General features: G+C 38.8%; 1 protein-coding gene across 3 annotated transcripts in view; it reads right to left on the reverse strand.

Moving 5' to 3' along the window:
• The window catches only part of KIAA1217 (KIAA1217 ortholog), a 184,296-nt gene that overhangs the window by 65,560 nt on the left and 104,710 nt on the right, over positions 1–14,026 (reverse strand). For all 3 annotated transcript variants that reach the window (XM_075705117.1, XM_075705116.1, XM_075705118.1), the window contains 2 exons: positions 13,658–13,856; positions 8,134–8,227 (listed from right to left, as the gene is read on the reverse strand). In XM_075705117.1, coding sequence (XP_075561232.1) covers positions 8,134–8,227; positions 13,658–13,856 — 293 coding nt within the window. The remainder of the gene's footprint in view (positions 1–8,133; positions 8,228–13,657; positions 13,857–14,026) is intronic.

Here is a 14,026-nt window from a genome sequence, read left to right on the forward strand (position 1 = left end):
GTTTATGCTAAGGTCAAGCTATCCATAGTAAATATTAAGTGACGGAGGGACTAGCCCTTTATCCAACTCTCCCTTTTGGTCTTTTCACTTAGTCACACGGAGTTCTAATTTGCAATGATGTAAGAAAGGCATATATTCACACAAAAAATAATTTCAGCATCACATCATTTCTCATGGACTCCTGTTGCCTGCTGATATTTGCAACTGTCTTGCTTTTGCCAGCTGAGGCTTTTTTTAACCCCAGATCTTACATGTATCCAAGGAAAGATATTTTTACTGCTCATATTTTCAGAACTCTGATTAGTTTTCCAGAGCCCTTATTAGAAAAAGTATGATCCAACATGGAGAAGAATCAAGGTCCTCAGATATGTAGCTGTGTTCTCCTAGACACCAGGTACTGGTTAACTCCTCTTTGTTAAAACGAAGATGGGGACAGAATTAATTCTCTTTAGTATTCATTAGGCTTATCTAGAGGCAGGTAACCAATAATATACTGAAGTGAAGACTCAGTGGAAAGCAGAGAATCTGGGTCATGATCATGAAGTATCACATTTTGGATTTGTGAAAAACTTCTTGGGAAAGCTAAGGTCCTGAATGACAAGGGAATGGCAGGTTTGAAGAAGAAAAAACATTGCTCCTAACTTTACCTGGGTTCTAGGAACTGCAGTACCAAAACATCCACCTCCACAAAGTGATTTTTAACCCCTGTTCGAGTGACAGCTCATTCAGAAAGCTAACTGGAAGTCATAAAGCTCAGCTGGACTTCGGCTTATGGGACTCCAGCAATTCAGATAAGCGACTTGGTTTACAAAGGAGGTAAAGGAGGACCTCCCCTCCTAATAAGGGAGGTCACAGCCATGAGCATTTTTATCATCTGTCAGTGTGTTTAGGGAGCGCTGGCAACTTCTGACTCTGCCAGCTACTTAGGAATTTCAAGTAAACAAACAGCCAGATTAGTCCAAATTGTTCTACTAAAAGCAAGGCCAGTGAAAAAAAAACCGAGTAAAACATCTAAAGAATTGGAACAAGGAAGCACAATGTAAAAAGAGGTGGAATAAGAATAAAACCAGAAACTAGTAGACAATAAAAATGGACTCAAATCCAATCCTTATGTTTTTATTCAGGGCAAGTTCCCACTGAAGGCAGTGAAAGTTTTGCCTGAGAACCTCAGACTCATGTTAGAGATAAGACTTCTAATTTGAATGCAGGGCTGAAGAGAACTTCACACAAGACAGATCATATGTTGTCATTAAGTAACTTCATCAGCTTCAGGGCAAGCTCTAAGCAAACCTCAACATGAAAGACAGGCTAGCTTGGATACAGGCCTGTTAGTGGGAAATAAAGAGCTCTCTCCCTAAAACTTCCACTAAAACAACTGTATTGTGGTTGCAAGTTGATCTGTTTCCACAGATAAAACTCTCTGGGAGTTTCCAGGTAACTGGTTTGTGATATCTACCCTATGACACTCCTCTTAAACTAACTGGAAGATTACTGCGTGGGTGAGGCAAGTTCATGTTCCTTGAGTAGTTTCATATCAAGAACACGACACTTTCTTTCAACGGCCAGCTTGATATAAACTTAAAATCCATCCTCATGATTTGAAAATTTAAAAAAAAAGATATCTTTTAAAATGTTGGTATAGTAATAGGATCTACACAGTTATATTCCTTACACATGATGTTTGCGAAATAAATATAATACACCAAAGCACACAGCCATCATATTAAAAAAGCCACAATGCAGTGTCTGTCCAACTATAATGCAGGGTCTGTATCTTTAAACAGACCGACTTTTTGCCAGATAACATTTGAAATTTATATATCGTTTTATGTGTAGCTAAAATTAAAAAATTATTTTTCCCTTAAAATTCTGTCCACTTTCACACTAACTTAGGCTTTATACAGCAGTTGGTATTGTATACCAAAGGACATGTGAATGAAAGAGAACAGGTACATTTGCAATCTTTCATCACAGTCTGATTTGATGCAGCTACTTCTCAGTGTCTGCAGCTCTGTAGTTGCATAAATAATTGGCAACCACTGACAACCCATTCAAAGCAAAAGTACTAAAATCCATGTCAGTAAAAAAAATCCAGAACATCAGAGACTTCTTTTATATATTTTGTTCAAATCTCAGCAAAATTTGTAATAGCAAGTTGGAAAATAACTCTTTATGTTTAATATGTAGGTTTGAAACTAGACATAAAATCTGAGAGTAGAGTTTGGTGATATAGAGAGCAATTAAACATTTATTTTCTCATATGGCTCAAGGAAGAAGAAACAGTTTTCATTGTTCTGATTTAAATTCCCAGTTAATCTGAAAATATCATTTAGTTTGGAAAAAAAAAAAAAGAAGAAAAGGAATTAGATATATTTCATTATTTATGTGCATCATCTTACCTTACATCTCTTGGTGAGTTCTGTTTCTAGACGACTTTGGCAGGTATTTTAATTTAGAATTAGTTTCAGCAATACATGCCATTACATCTTCTCTTTAAAATAAACCACTTTTTCTCTTTTCCTCAGACAAAGTATGTGGGCTAAAAGAGCTGCAGCGTCTCTGTTCAAGCGATTTCATGGACATTCAGAGGCTTTCTTTCTACTGTATGAAAGCTAAATCTGAGTAAGGAAGGCATTTTTCCTGTCCCGGAAATCAGTATAACCAAAACCAATGCTGAGCTAAGGAGAAATGTTTCTTCCATGTGTTCTGTTTGGCAGACACTGCAAGTCATATCAAGGAAACACGTGATGTTTATAAATACAATATGGCTCATGTTGTCATAACCTCTCAATGACAAAAAGAGCATTAGAAAAAGCAGACAGCAAAACAGCAGGAAAGATGAGATTTGTATCATTTGGAAGGTCTCTATCAGATAACAGAGGTATTAGCATTGCTTTTTCTTTTTTCTTTTTCTTCCCAAAAGAAAACAAAGTTTTGTAGTAATAGGATCAGTAAGGCAAACACATGGCAACTTATATAAATGCTGTCCTATAGGTATCCTAGCACTAAAATGCATTCACCCAATTTATTGCTTCAATTCTTTTCCAAGGAATACTTTTGTCCTAAATACCTCTACATAGTTCAAGGAGCTGTTATTTTTTTAGCCATAGTATGCAATGAACAAATGTAATTTTGGCAGCATTTGCATCTTTTATGTTTATTGATGTTAAGATCACAAACAATCCAATGAAAAGAAGTTAAACATCTCAAAGAACCTGGATGTATTTTTACAGGTACCTTAAGAATACAGAAGGATGATCCTGCTTTTATTATCTCTCTATCTATCCTGCAAACCAGCACTGAATTTCAGGCTCCTTGGATGCTTTAAATTCTTGGGGAGTTGTTTGAGGGTTTTTAGCACTTGTAGGGGATTTTTAAGTTCACAAATTGCATCTAACTTTAGAGAATTAAAATGTTAGCAACCTGCTAGCCAGGCACTTTCAGGGGAAAAATGAAAATTTGCTGTAGTGCAATTTCAGTAATAAAAGCTATTCAGCACAACAGCTTACCCAGCTTATCAAATGTCTGTCTCATTTTACTGTACAACTCATTTTAACTTATCCCCTGTCATCTTGGCAGCCCAAACCCCCATTGCTGCCAGGATCATCATGATGTTTTATCATTCTAACTCCCAGAAAATGTGGAGTTTCCAGGTACCCCCCACTCCCTTAACTCAGCTGTGACTCAATTTACCCTAATTGTTCTTTCTTGGAGAAAGTCTCCAAAAGAAACATCCAAAACACCTCAAAGTGTACCTTGATACAACAGCAACCACAACAAGCATTCTTTGGATATTCCGGCCTCACCTACCCAGAAGAGGTCTGGGATAAAGCACTGACCTGCTAAGGGCTTGTGCAAGTCAGGGAATTAAGCAAAAACATGGTGGGTCTAGGACATTTTAAAGTAAAGTGTCACCCACAGACTTTATGGCAGGTGGTTGGGAAGAGAAAGATTGCCAAGCAAAATAGCCATCAGTTTGTTATGGAGTAAAAATTCCCTCCCGATGCTCAAAATTGGCAGACAGATGAAGCCCAAAACAAACCACTGCATAAACCAACATTATCGGTATCCAGCTGTGCCACCAGAAATGCAGACAAGTTGCAATGACAAAAAGGGGAGATTATAATTTAGGATTCTTCCCCTTTTAGACATTCCAGAAAAATGAGTGTGTAGGGAATGAGGACAGAAAATACACTGTGCACATTTGGTGGGGGAATCACTTCCACTTGGAGTCACTAGGGGCTCAGAGCAACAACCTAGGATAAGAGGAGTTGTGACACTTCCAAAGAAATTAAATTTGTTCAGCAACATACGAAAATCTGCTTTAAGTTCTTTAGTGTCATCTGTTGATGTTGAATCTATACACCACTGCTAAACATGAAAAGAGAGGCAACCTGGACCCTACACCTAGTAAGCCTGAGAAAGTCTTTTCCTCTTTGAATCTATGCAAATCACAAACATTAATTCTAATGGCACAGACCAGACCAGCATGGCTGTGTACATGCATTTACACTGGAATTCAAAACAATGCCAGAGAGAATGAAAAGATCATCTAAACATTTGGACATGAGGCAGTATTTTGTCAAAAGAAAGTATTGTTGCACAGAGATCTAGAAAGTGCTGATAAATGTTACAAGCTCAGGCTAAGGAATAAATTAATGAAATGCAGCAATGTGATGATATATTTCTCCAAGGAAAACAGCTGCTACAGATTTTCAGCATACATTTTGGGAAAGGAATAATAAAGAAAAGAAGAGTACAAACACAAATGTCCAGTAAGATGGCACTATGTGGCTACCTCTTGCTTGAACAGCATTCAATATGTCAGACCTGTCAAACAAACCATGCTCTTCAAGATGTAAGCAGTCACGGCACAGTATCAGTAAGCAAGTAAGGCACTCAAGGATTTCAGGAGAAACTGTCCTTTAAAACTTGCTGAGACCCCAAGCAAAACCCCTTTTCTCAAACACAACCCATCAGAAAAATGCATGGAACAGAAAGAAGACCAGGAAAATTAGAATTAATGGACATGAAAGCTGAGTGGTTTGATAGGAGATCTGAAACTCACGGATCCCACATTCCTCTCGCACATTCTGAGTCTTCTTGTCCATATGGATAATACTTAATACTTCAAGTGTAACTGCCAATTCTTATACAGGTCTCACATCTGTTTGGTAGTTAAAACAGGTGTCCAAGCTGGCAGCTAACATTATTTTCTGAGATTATTTTGGGTCTGTTACATGGAAATGATTATAAATCACACGAATAGAAGCCTGAACATCATCAAACCCAGGGATAAAGGCTCCAAAGGGACAAGAAGGCGAACAGTAGAAAAATTTGTAAATTAAAACTTTCCCAAACCTCAAAAAACCAAAGCTTTAACTCACATATGCCAGGAGGTACAACCACACTCACAGTATCATCATGGAAAAATGTACTTACAATGGCTAATTCATGATGTTCTAAATACTGTTCTTTCAACCAGTCTGACAATAAGTTGCTTTTCTGCAGGTTTTTTGAGACAGTTAACCATGATGCAGAGCACAGTGGTTACAAGAGTTACTCCCTGCTCCCCACGGTAGTGAATTTAGCACTCATATATCACATGAAGCTGAAGAACATCATTTTCCCAATGCAAAGATGCACAAACACAAAAGGAGAGATGAGAAGCAAAGCTTTTTCCACAATCTTTTGGGTTACATGCAACACCAGTATGTAAAATGTACGTTTCTCACTCGCTCCCCCACATTTCCACCCTCTTTAATCTGGTTTGCTAAGGAAAGAGGGATAGATATCCATCTGCTTACTGGCGGTTGTCTCACCTGACCTAATAACCCGTGAATCTGCATGCAAATTTCAAGCAGATTTAACCAAAGCGTAGAAACCATTAGACTACTCTGTCCCTACAAATTTTGCCAAATTAGAGATTTGCGAGATCCTACAGTACTGCTGCCAAATAGAGGAAATGTTGCACTGTGTGCTCCAGCTTTTCAGACTCCGGAGGATGAGGATCGGAGAGAGTGTTATTAAATCCCTCTACTTGGGAAAAGCCTCAATTAGGACCTGAACATTGCTGCACAAGGAAGAACCCAACCAGAAAACACACATCCTTAGACAAACAGGTTTCATTATTTCCGGAGCTCAAGAAATCACTTGTTTCCATGCTCATAACTTTGAAGTGCAGAAGTTCACGTAGATCAAAGAGAAGACTTTTTGCATGTTTCTCCACAAAGACCCTATGAACATCCTGGCTCTGGCTTCACGTCTCAGACCAGAAAGACAAGAAATTTGTCAATGCAAAGGAAAAGCTAAATGAGAAAATAGCTGTTTTGTTGGATGTGCAGAATTGAGAAATGGCATCTTTGGCATTTCAGCAAGCAAAATACAATATTCTACCATAAAACCACCACTTCTGCAAAAGTCATCACTGTGTCGCCATTATTTTTGAGTTATGGCCAAAGAGAGGTAACTTAGACATAAACAGGTGTAAAGTGTGCATATCTGTTGTACAACACAGTATTTTAAAATAAGCAATACAAATTATTACAGTTTTTGCGCCGAAGCAGCACCTTTTTCAAAACAACTCTGTTAGGCAGTAAATGCCTGGAAGAGGGCCAAAGAAGTAATCTTTACTTTTGAATATATGTAGCTAATACAGTAGTTAACTGTATCTGAAAACAGTTCTAGAGCACACAAATAAAGCCACAGTAGATGCATTCAGCATCCACTGCACATGGAACAAGAACAGTATAGCATAACTTTGTAAAGCCATAGTGAAATTGTTACATGAGTTAATGTGATAATGCACAAAGATAGTATGTCATGCCTTCGAATATGAATGAGATGTATCGGATACATCCAGTTACTGCTATAGGCATATAACTAAAATTGAAGAATTTCAGGACCTTAAGGAAGACACTAAAAACTATCCCATCAGCTCTTTGAAGCACATATATTTGCTCTCTCAGGTTGTGTGTGCAGCAGTGTGGATAATCAAGTAATTAGATTTCTGACCTATCAAAAGGACCATTTTATAATTGAAGTACATAAATGAGAGGTGGTTGAGAATAGTGCATGTAAATAAACTATTGCAATCCTTCTAAAATAATGAGGCCCTAAACTGTTGAAACAGTAGAAGTACTTACATGAAATATTAATAATAAAGCAATGTGACGTGCTCAGAACTGATAATGAAACCAAGACGCAAATGTACAATTAAGCAAATCACAGGAAATTTTCTGCGCAGTCCAATCAGCTTTTGAGCACACATAAAAGCCACAAAGCAGGTAGGACAGTAGTGGCATTCCCTTCTGGCCCCATTAAGCTCATTTGGTTGTACAGTTTCCTGGGGACAGACCCTAGGACGCGTGGGGAGGAGATGAGGTTGTGTAATCTCACCACCGTCCCCCCCACTGCAACGTTAGTTGTGGGTAACACAGTGGAAAAGCTGCTGCACAGACACATCTCCTGCCCTCTCAGCATCAAGGTGGGAGATTACAGTCCAGCAAAAGATAGAGACAGTACGAGAGAGAAATCAAATCGTTTCAACTGCCTTTGCTATAGTTTCCCAATACAAAATGTTCACTTGAAAATGCAAATATACTAGTCCTTGTTCAGAACAGGTAGAAAATTTTAGAAAAAGACAAAACCATTTACACCACAATGGGTATTTATCAGAATTTCTTATCTGAAATGGTCATTTAGTGTTTCAATAAACTTCAAGGTAGGTACATCTGCTCAGCTACTGCAAACCAGTCCATGCTGAAGCCTTGCTGGAGTGAACTAACTCCATGCCATACTTTGCTGTAAAGGGTTTGGAAACACAAAATAAGAAGTTGTATAAACTCTGGGTCTGTGTCCCGAAATAAGTAATTAAAGGCTATGTTTTGATTCGCATGCTTTAACGCTAGTAAACAAGAACAAAAAACCAGTTAATGCTCAGGGCAAGTAATTGGAAAAAGCAAAGCAGTTAAGAAACATTACGGTAAGCATTACCAATTCCCTCTTCTGTATACATGTCATACATATACCCTCAATTTTGTGAATTGTTGTGTACATACTACAGTTCAGAACTTAAACATTTAACATAAAAGCTGGAGGAAAGAGGAGTATAAATGCAGCACTAGTACTTACCCTTATATCTCCATTGACAGCTCTGGAAGTGTGATTAAATGCATGTGCAGGATCTTTGTTGTAAACTTTAAGGAAAGATCGGTCTTGGATATTCCTGGAATCAAAAGAATCAGCAATGACAACAGATGAAAGTAGTTTTATTTACTTTGTTGCCTGAAAGTTTCAGGTAACAGACAAACATAGTAGGTCTGCAGCTGACCTATAAGAAAAACCTGAATTCCATAAATTAGACACACACAAACAAACAAAAGCCTACTTTGATTCTCTTTCCCATGGGAAGTATCATTCTTTTGCTACAACTCCACACCCATAAAAATTAGATAGTGTTAAGTTTCTTTCAAGATCCTGCCATAGAGTGAAAACACTTTGAAGACAATAGAGCTTCAACAGTTACACAGCACTCAAAAGGATTTAGTTAATATTTACATGTTTTATTGTGTACTCAGCCCACATGAATTTTTGCTATTCTAAGAAGCAAGAATATCAAAAGAAAAGCAGTCTTTCTAACTGCAGTTATTCTTGAGGCAATTCTAATTATAAGCTTGTTCACAAACCTGAAAAAAATCCACAAAAGCTAAAAATTCAGTAGCATTTAAATCCTTCCTCTAAACTGTATCTATAATAAAGATAGGTTTTTAAGGGAAAAAAATAGGAACTAAAAACCAAAATAAGCAAGCAAAAGTTTTGATGAACGCTACCACAGAAATGGTTTAGATGGAAAGCCCAAAGAGAATATTTTTGTTTAATAAGGACCCAACACTTTGTCATTCATTAGTCCACTTTTAAACTACTACATTTAGGAAAGAGTTAGATGACATCAGTTTTCTATTTTGTTTCAAAACCTACCTTCCAATAATTTTATGGCTTAGACATTTGTACTGAGTTCTGCTGATCTCTTGCTCACATTTAATCAGCAGTAAAACCTCCAATCTACGCTCACTTACATCCTTTCAAAGCTGCGATTCCCTTCATTTCCCAGTAGTGATCTCTTGAGAATTTACTTACACATGGGACTGAATTCCTTTCCTCCAGGTGCAGCTACAAGTCTAGTGAACTGATCTTAATCACTGGGATTATAATTTAAAAATGAAGGAAAGGATTCTTGGGCAGGTCCAATTTCTTTCTTACAATGTCATATTACAATCAGTGATTGCTTTGAATGGGTAGCTAGTCAGAACTTGTGCTGCTGTGGTAGATGTCAAATAGTTATTAAAGAAACCCCACAGCTTAAGAGACAGATCAGTGCCTTCTGTTTAAAAACTGCAGGGCTGATGAGAAGTTTAGTATTTATGAGTGTTTACTTGTAGACTGCATAGGAAAATAGCTACCTTGCGGCAAGTTCAAGTTCTTCAATTATTTATGGTAACATAAACTGTTTTCCATCTTGCAAATGCGACCCTTTTGCTTTGAGACTTGCACTGGGAGTCTCAGTTACCATTTTCTGCCTCAGACTTGGAAATACGTTCGATACAAAGCAAGCTCTCTCATCTTCAGTTCAAGAAATGGTATATTATTCATTTAAATAAATTTTGTAATTTTATGCTGTCTTTTCTGTCTGATGGCTATGAGATGGTACCTCAACTAACTGGAGTTTGTTTTAAAAGCATTCTCCATGAATATTCTTGTAGAAACATGACACTTGAAAGTAAAGCATTGCTGTAAGGCAAAGTACCAAAATACTAGGCATTTGATCTCCGAAGCGAATTCTATTTCAGCTCATGTGGCTATTCTAAGATAAACATTACTGATAACAGGTATATATTACTGTATTTTTATTATTACTATTATTTGCATTACTGTAGCTCCCAGATGCCCTTAGCATGTTCAAAGGCCTCATTGATCTGTGTGTGCTGTATAAACACCCCAGGAATACAACCTCTTCACCAGCTTACAAGGTGAATAGAAGACACGAAAGGCAACAGGATAGCTGCACAAAGATAAGGGAACAAAAAGAAATGAGAAGACCATAGTCTCTTCAGCCAGAGTAGCAATAAACAAATCCTGGGACCACGGCCATGCTCTGAGTAGGCAGTGCAACGGGAGCAGGAAGGTGGGACTGGAAAGAGACCAATGCAGTGGCTTTGTGGACGTCTGCGGAGGATGCCTTCCAAGCACATTAGAGGGCTGCCTGAGAGAGAGCGTGAAGGCACTTGTTTGAAAATTAAAGACATGTAGAATGAAAGTTGGCATTATTCACCAAGTGGAAGCAGATGGCACTGGGTACTGAACAAGAAATGAAAAGTAGCGCTGAAGTGGGCTTGGAGGAGCCCTTATAATGAAGACAAGTAGTTTATATTTAATGAGATGGAAAAGATACAGCCAGAGGACAAATGAAAAAAATGCATGTGAAACAGCCTGCCTGTCAAACTAGGAGAATGATCTTTGTCGCTTCATTTGAATGGGTAGCAGCGAACAGGATTACCTGTGTCAACTGCTGAGAAAAGACCATTAAAGCAGTTGCTATTAAAAAGCTGATGAATTAGCTGAGTGTTTTTTCACTATGTGGTGGGAAAGGAAGGGCTTCATCATAGGGATGTTACACAGAAAATACTGAAATCTACACTGGATGCAGAGCCCTGAACCACTTTAAGAAAAGGACCAGGTTATGGACTTAAGTAGAAGGATAGTGCTGTCCCCAGTGATTAAAAAAAAAAGAAAGAAAAGGGGAAGGAGTGTGATGGCCTAATGAAGGAGAACGTAAGCTAGGGTGAAACCAATGGTCCATGAGACTATATTAAAAAGAGAAGACCAAGATTTTAGTTTGGACAGAAGAGGTAGGATTCATGTCATCCAACTACAGACACTCAGAGGGAAGACATTAATAGCTAGGTTCTCTGGCATATATAATTTATCAGACAATTTTATAGGATTAATCACAACCAGCTCAAAATGTGGATGTAAAAATCTTCATTTGGTCAGATGAATCTCATCCTAAAGGAGAGACAGAAAAATAAATGGGAGAGTCACCCAGGTAGGTATGATAATTCAACTAATCCGCAGGGATAAGACGATGGAGACAGGTACAGACAAGGAAAAGGAAGGAGGACAAAGCCCTGAAAAAACACAACAGACAGTGAGTGTTTGAGAAGAGGACCTCTCAAATGATACCTGAAAGGAGAGGAGAGAGACAAGAAGAAATCAGGAAAGAACAGCCATTGAAACAAAGGGAGATCAAGGTTTCAAGAAGAAAACATTAAAAGTACATGAGAGATCACAGAGAAAAAGGGTGTTCACAAAAGCTGGCCATTTGTTGACTTTGACAATTGCAATGGAACAGTAGGGAACAAAAGACAAGTTGGAATTAGAAGAATAAAACCCCAGACAGGTTGGAAATGAGTCTAGGACAGCATCAGAAGAGTAAATCTCCAGCCAACAGTTGTAGTGACTGCTCAGTGCAAGACAGAAAGGTGATGGGGTGGGAAGTGGAAATGTATGTTGTGTTCAGGGACAGTTTTGTTGGGAGGCACAGAAACATGTTAGCAATGTAAGAGCAAGCACTTTAATAGAGTAATAAGTTAATAAAAAGACAAAGCAAGGGATGCGAGGCACAGAGGAATATGAGACAGCCTCTGAGGGAGGTGGAGAGCTTAAAGAGTTGACTGAAACACCTGTGTTTAAGACAAGGAAGAAGGAAGAGAATTGAAGGAAGACATGGCAAGCAAAGGAGAGAAAAATGATACTTCATTTCATCTGTTCTCTGAGGGGAGACACTGGCAAGATCTTGTGAAGAGTAAGGAACAGAAACGGAGAAACTGTTGTGGAACTTATTCAAAAGCAGTGAAAATGCTACTGGTAGTGCATACTTTGGACTCCATTAAGCTGGAATTGCTGAGGTTTCCTTAGTGAGAAGGCTGGCACAACTGAAGGAGGGAATTTTGTTATGAAGGAAGTCAGCTGGGTTGTGGGATTTCTTCTATGCTCTACAATACAGGCATAGGAACAGAGGAAGCAGATGTTGGGATTGAGACAGGCCTGAGGTTGGCAGAGTGACACCTGCAATGGGAACAAGGGGAAAAAAGGTGGCGTGGTATGAAGATAATCAACAACCACATTCTCAGGGGCAGGGAGGAGATGAAGTCATAAACTGTTAGTCTGAAACTCAAGGGAAGATGGAGGGATAAAGCAAGAGAGAAGGAGCTGATAGGCCAGATGGTGGTTGGCAATAACGTGCTTGGCAACAGAGACATAGTAACCCCTATCTTGATTTAATCAGTTGATCCAATCTTGTGACTAGACTGTTTGATGTATAAGAAACTTGAGCACATGGTGAACGATGATGCAAAAAAATCAGATGGGTCTTAACATTACAGTGGCCAAACAGGGGTGTGGGAGTCTGCAAAGCAAGGAAGGTAAAAAAGCAGAAACTGAAATCCAAGAGGCTGGCTAATGACAAGACACTGGATAGACTGCCTGAGGAGAGCAAGACAGAGGAGAGAAAATGGAGTGAGGTGCTGTTCAAAGACTAAGAGGAGGAATGGAGGAATTGGAAGTGGCAAGGCCAGAAAAGCTCCAACTTGCTCTTTTAACTACAACATTATATGGAGAAGCACCTGAGCCACAGCATCTCCAGAAGAAACAAGGCCGCAGCAGGCAGTACACTTCTCACTTTCACATCATCTTCCTGCACTAGTGGTAGACTGGCAGATAGAAAACACCTTTTCTGCTTTCTCCTTCATCTTCTTATGCTCTTCTGTCCATCTTTTTATCACATAACTTCTTATGAAAAGGATGGCACAAAGGCCTACCATATTTACAGTTTTACAGAGTGTAACATGTCTGAGGTGTGCCTGAGAGCTTTGTTGCTACATGATACGGGACTTTCTAGGGACCCTGAGAACCTGGTCCTTCTGCTGGAACAGCACAGACATCAGGACTGAAAGAACATGGTTAATTAAGCAGCTGCACTGCCACAAAATCAAGGATAGAAAGATGCACTCAGATGTTAGTCAGATCATTTATTGACCAAGCTTTGAATTAGTGAAGGGAAGTGACTGCATCAGTTGCTGCATCCTGACACAAAATACGAAGGTGGTGGGGCTGCTGCAGCAGCGGTCACCAGTGCCACAGCTCTTTAGCAGTGTTAGATGATGAATAATTAGCACTGTTGTGAGGACATCGGTGACATTCATATTTGTAACTTCAGGCTCACAAGGATCAGGCTTTGCTCTGCCAGCAAAATAAAAACCAGTTTTTCTGTAAATGTTTATTTTGTGTTCTATATTTTAAATATGTATGTCTCAGTTAAAATTCAATAAAATATTAAATATGTGAACCTGCATGTATTATATAAATATTTGAACAAGGTACACCATTTATCAATGGCTTGTGCAACAGATATTGTACCTACAGCTGAAGGCAGTGTCAGACCAAACCTCCCATATTACTCAGATACCACTGAATATTGCCTTTATGTATCAGGCCACTATCTGTCAGATACTTATCAACTCCACTCGTTTTTATTCTGCAAGTGCACTGCAAAAAAACCCAAACCAAACCTAACAGCTGTAGTTCCATGTTTACTTACCTCACATCACACAATTCATAGTATATGTTTCTGCTCTCATCCTTGATGTAAATGGCCACACTAGGCGATTCCAGCATTTTCATCGTCAGCTGCTGGGGGAAGGCACTTACAAAAAGGGCACGAATTGTGTCTGTGCTTGTGATTTCATTCGGCATCCTCAACTGCTTTGTTTCATCTCCATACTGAAGATATAAAACACCTACAAGAAAAATATAATAGCAAGTTATATATTCTTAAGTGCACAGAAATGATCTGGGCTTCAGAGTCCATGGTAACACAGATCAAGTCCATAATGAGTAGAGAACAGTCAGCTCACATTCCTTACTCATAAGGCACATACAACATCTTCCTTTTCAACACGCTATTGGC

The sequence above is a fragment of the Pelecanus crispus genome, chromosome 2 (genome assembly GCF_030463565.1).
Source record: "Pelecanus crispus isolate bPelCri1 chromosome 2, bPelCri1.pri, whole genome shotgun sequence".
NCBI classification, from domain to species: domain Eukaryota; kingdom Metazoa; phylum Chordata; class Aves; order Pelecaniformes; family Pelecanidae; genus Pelecanus; species Pelecanus crispus.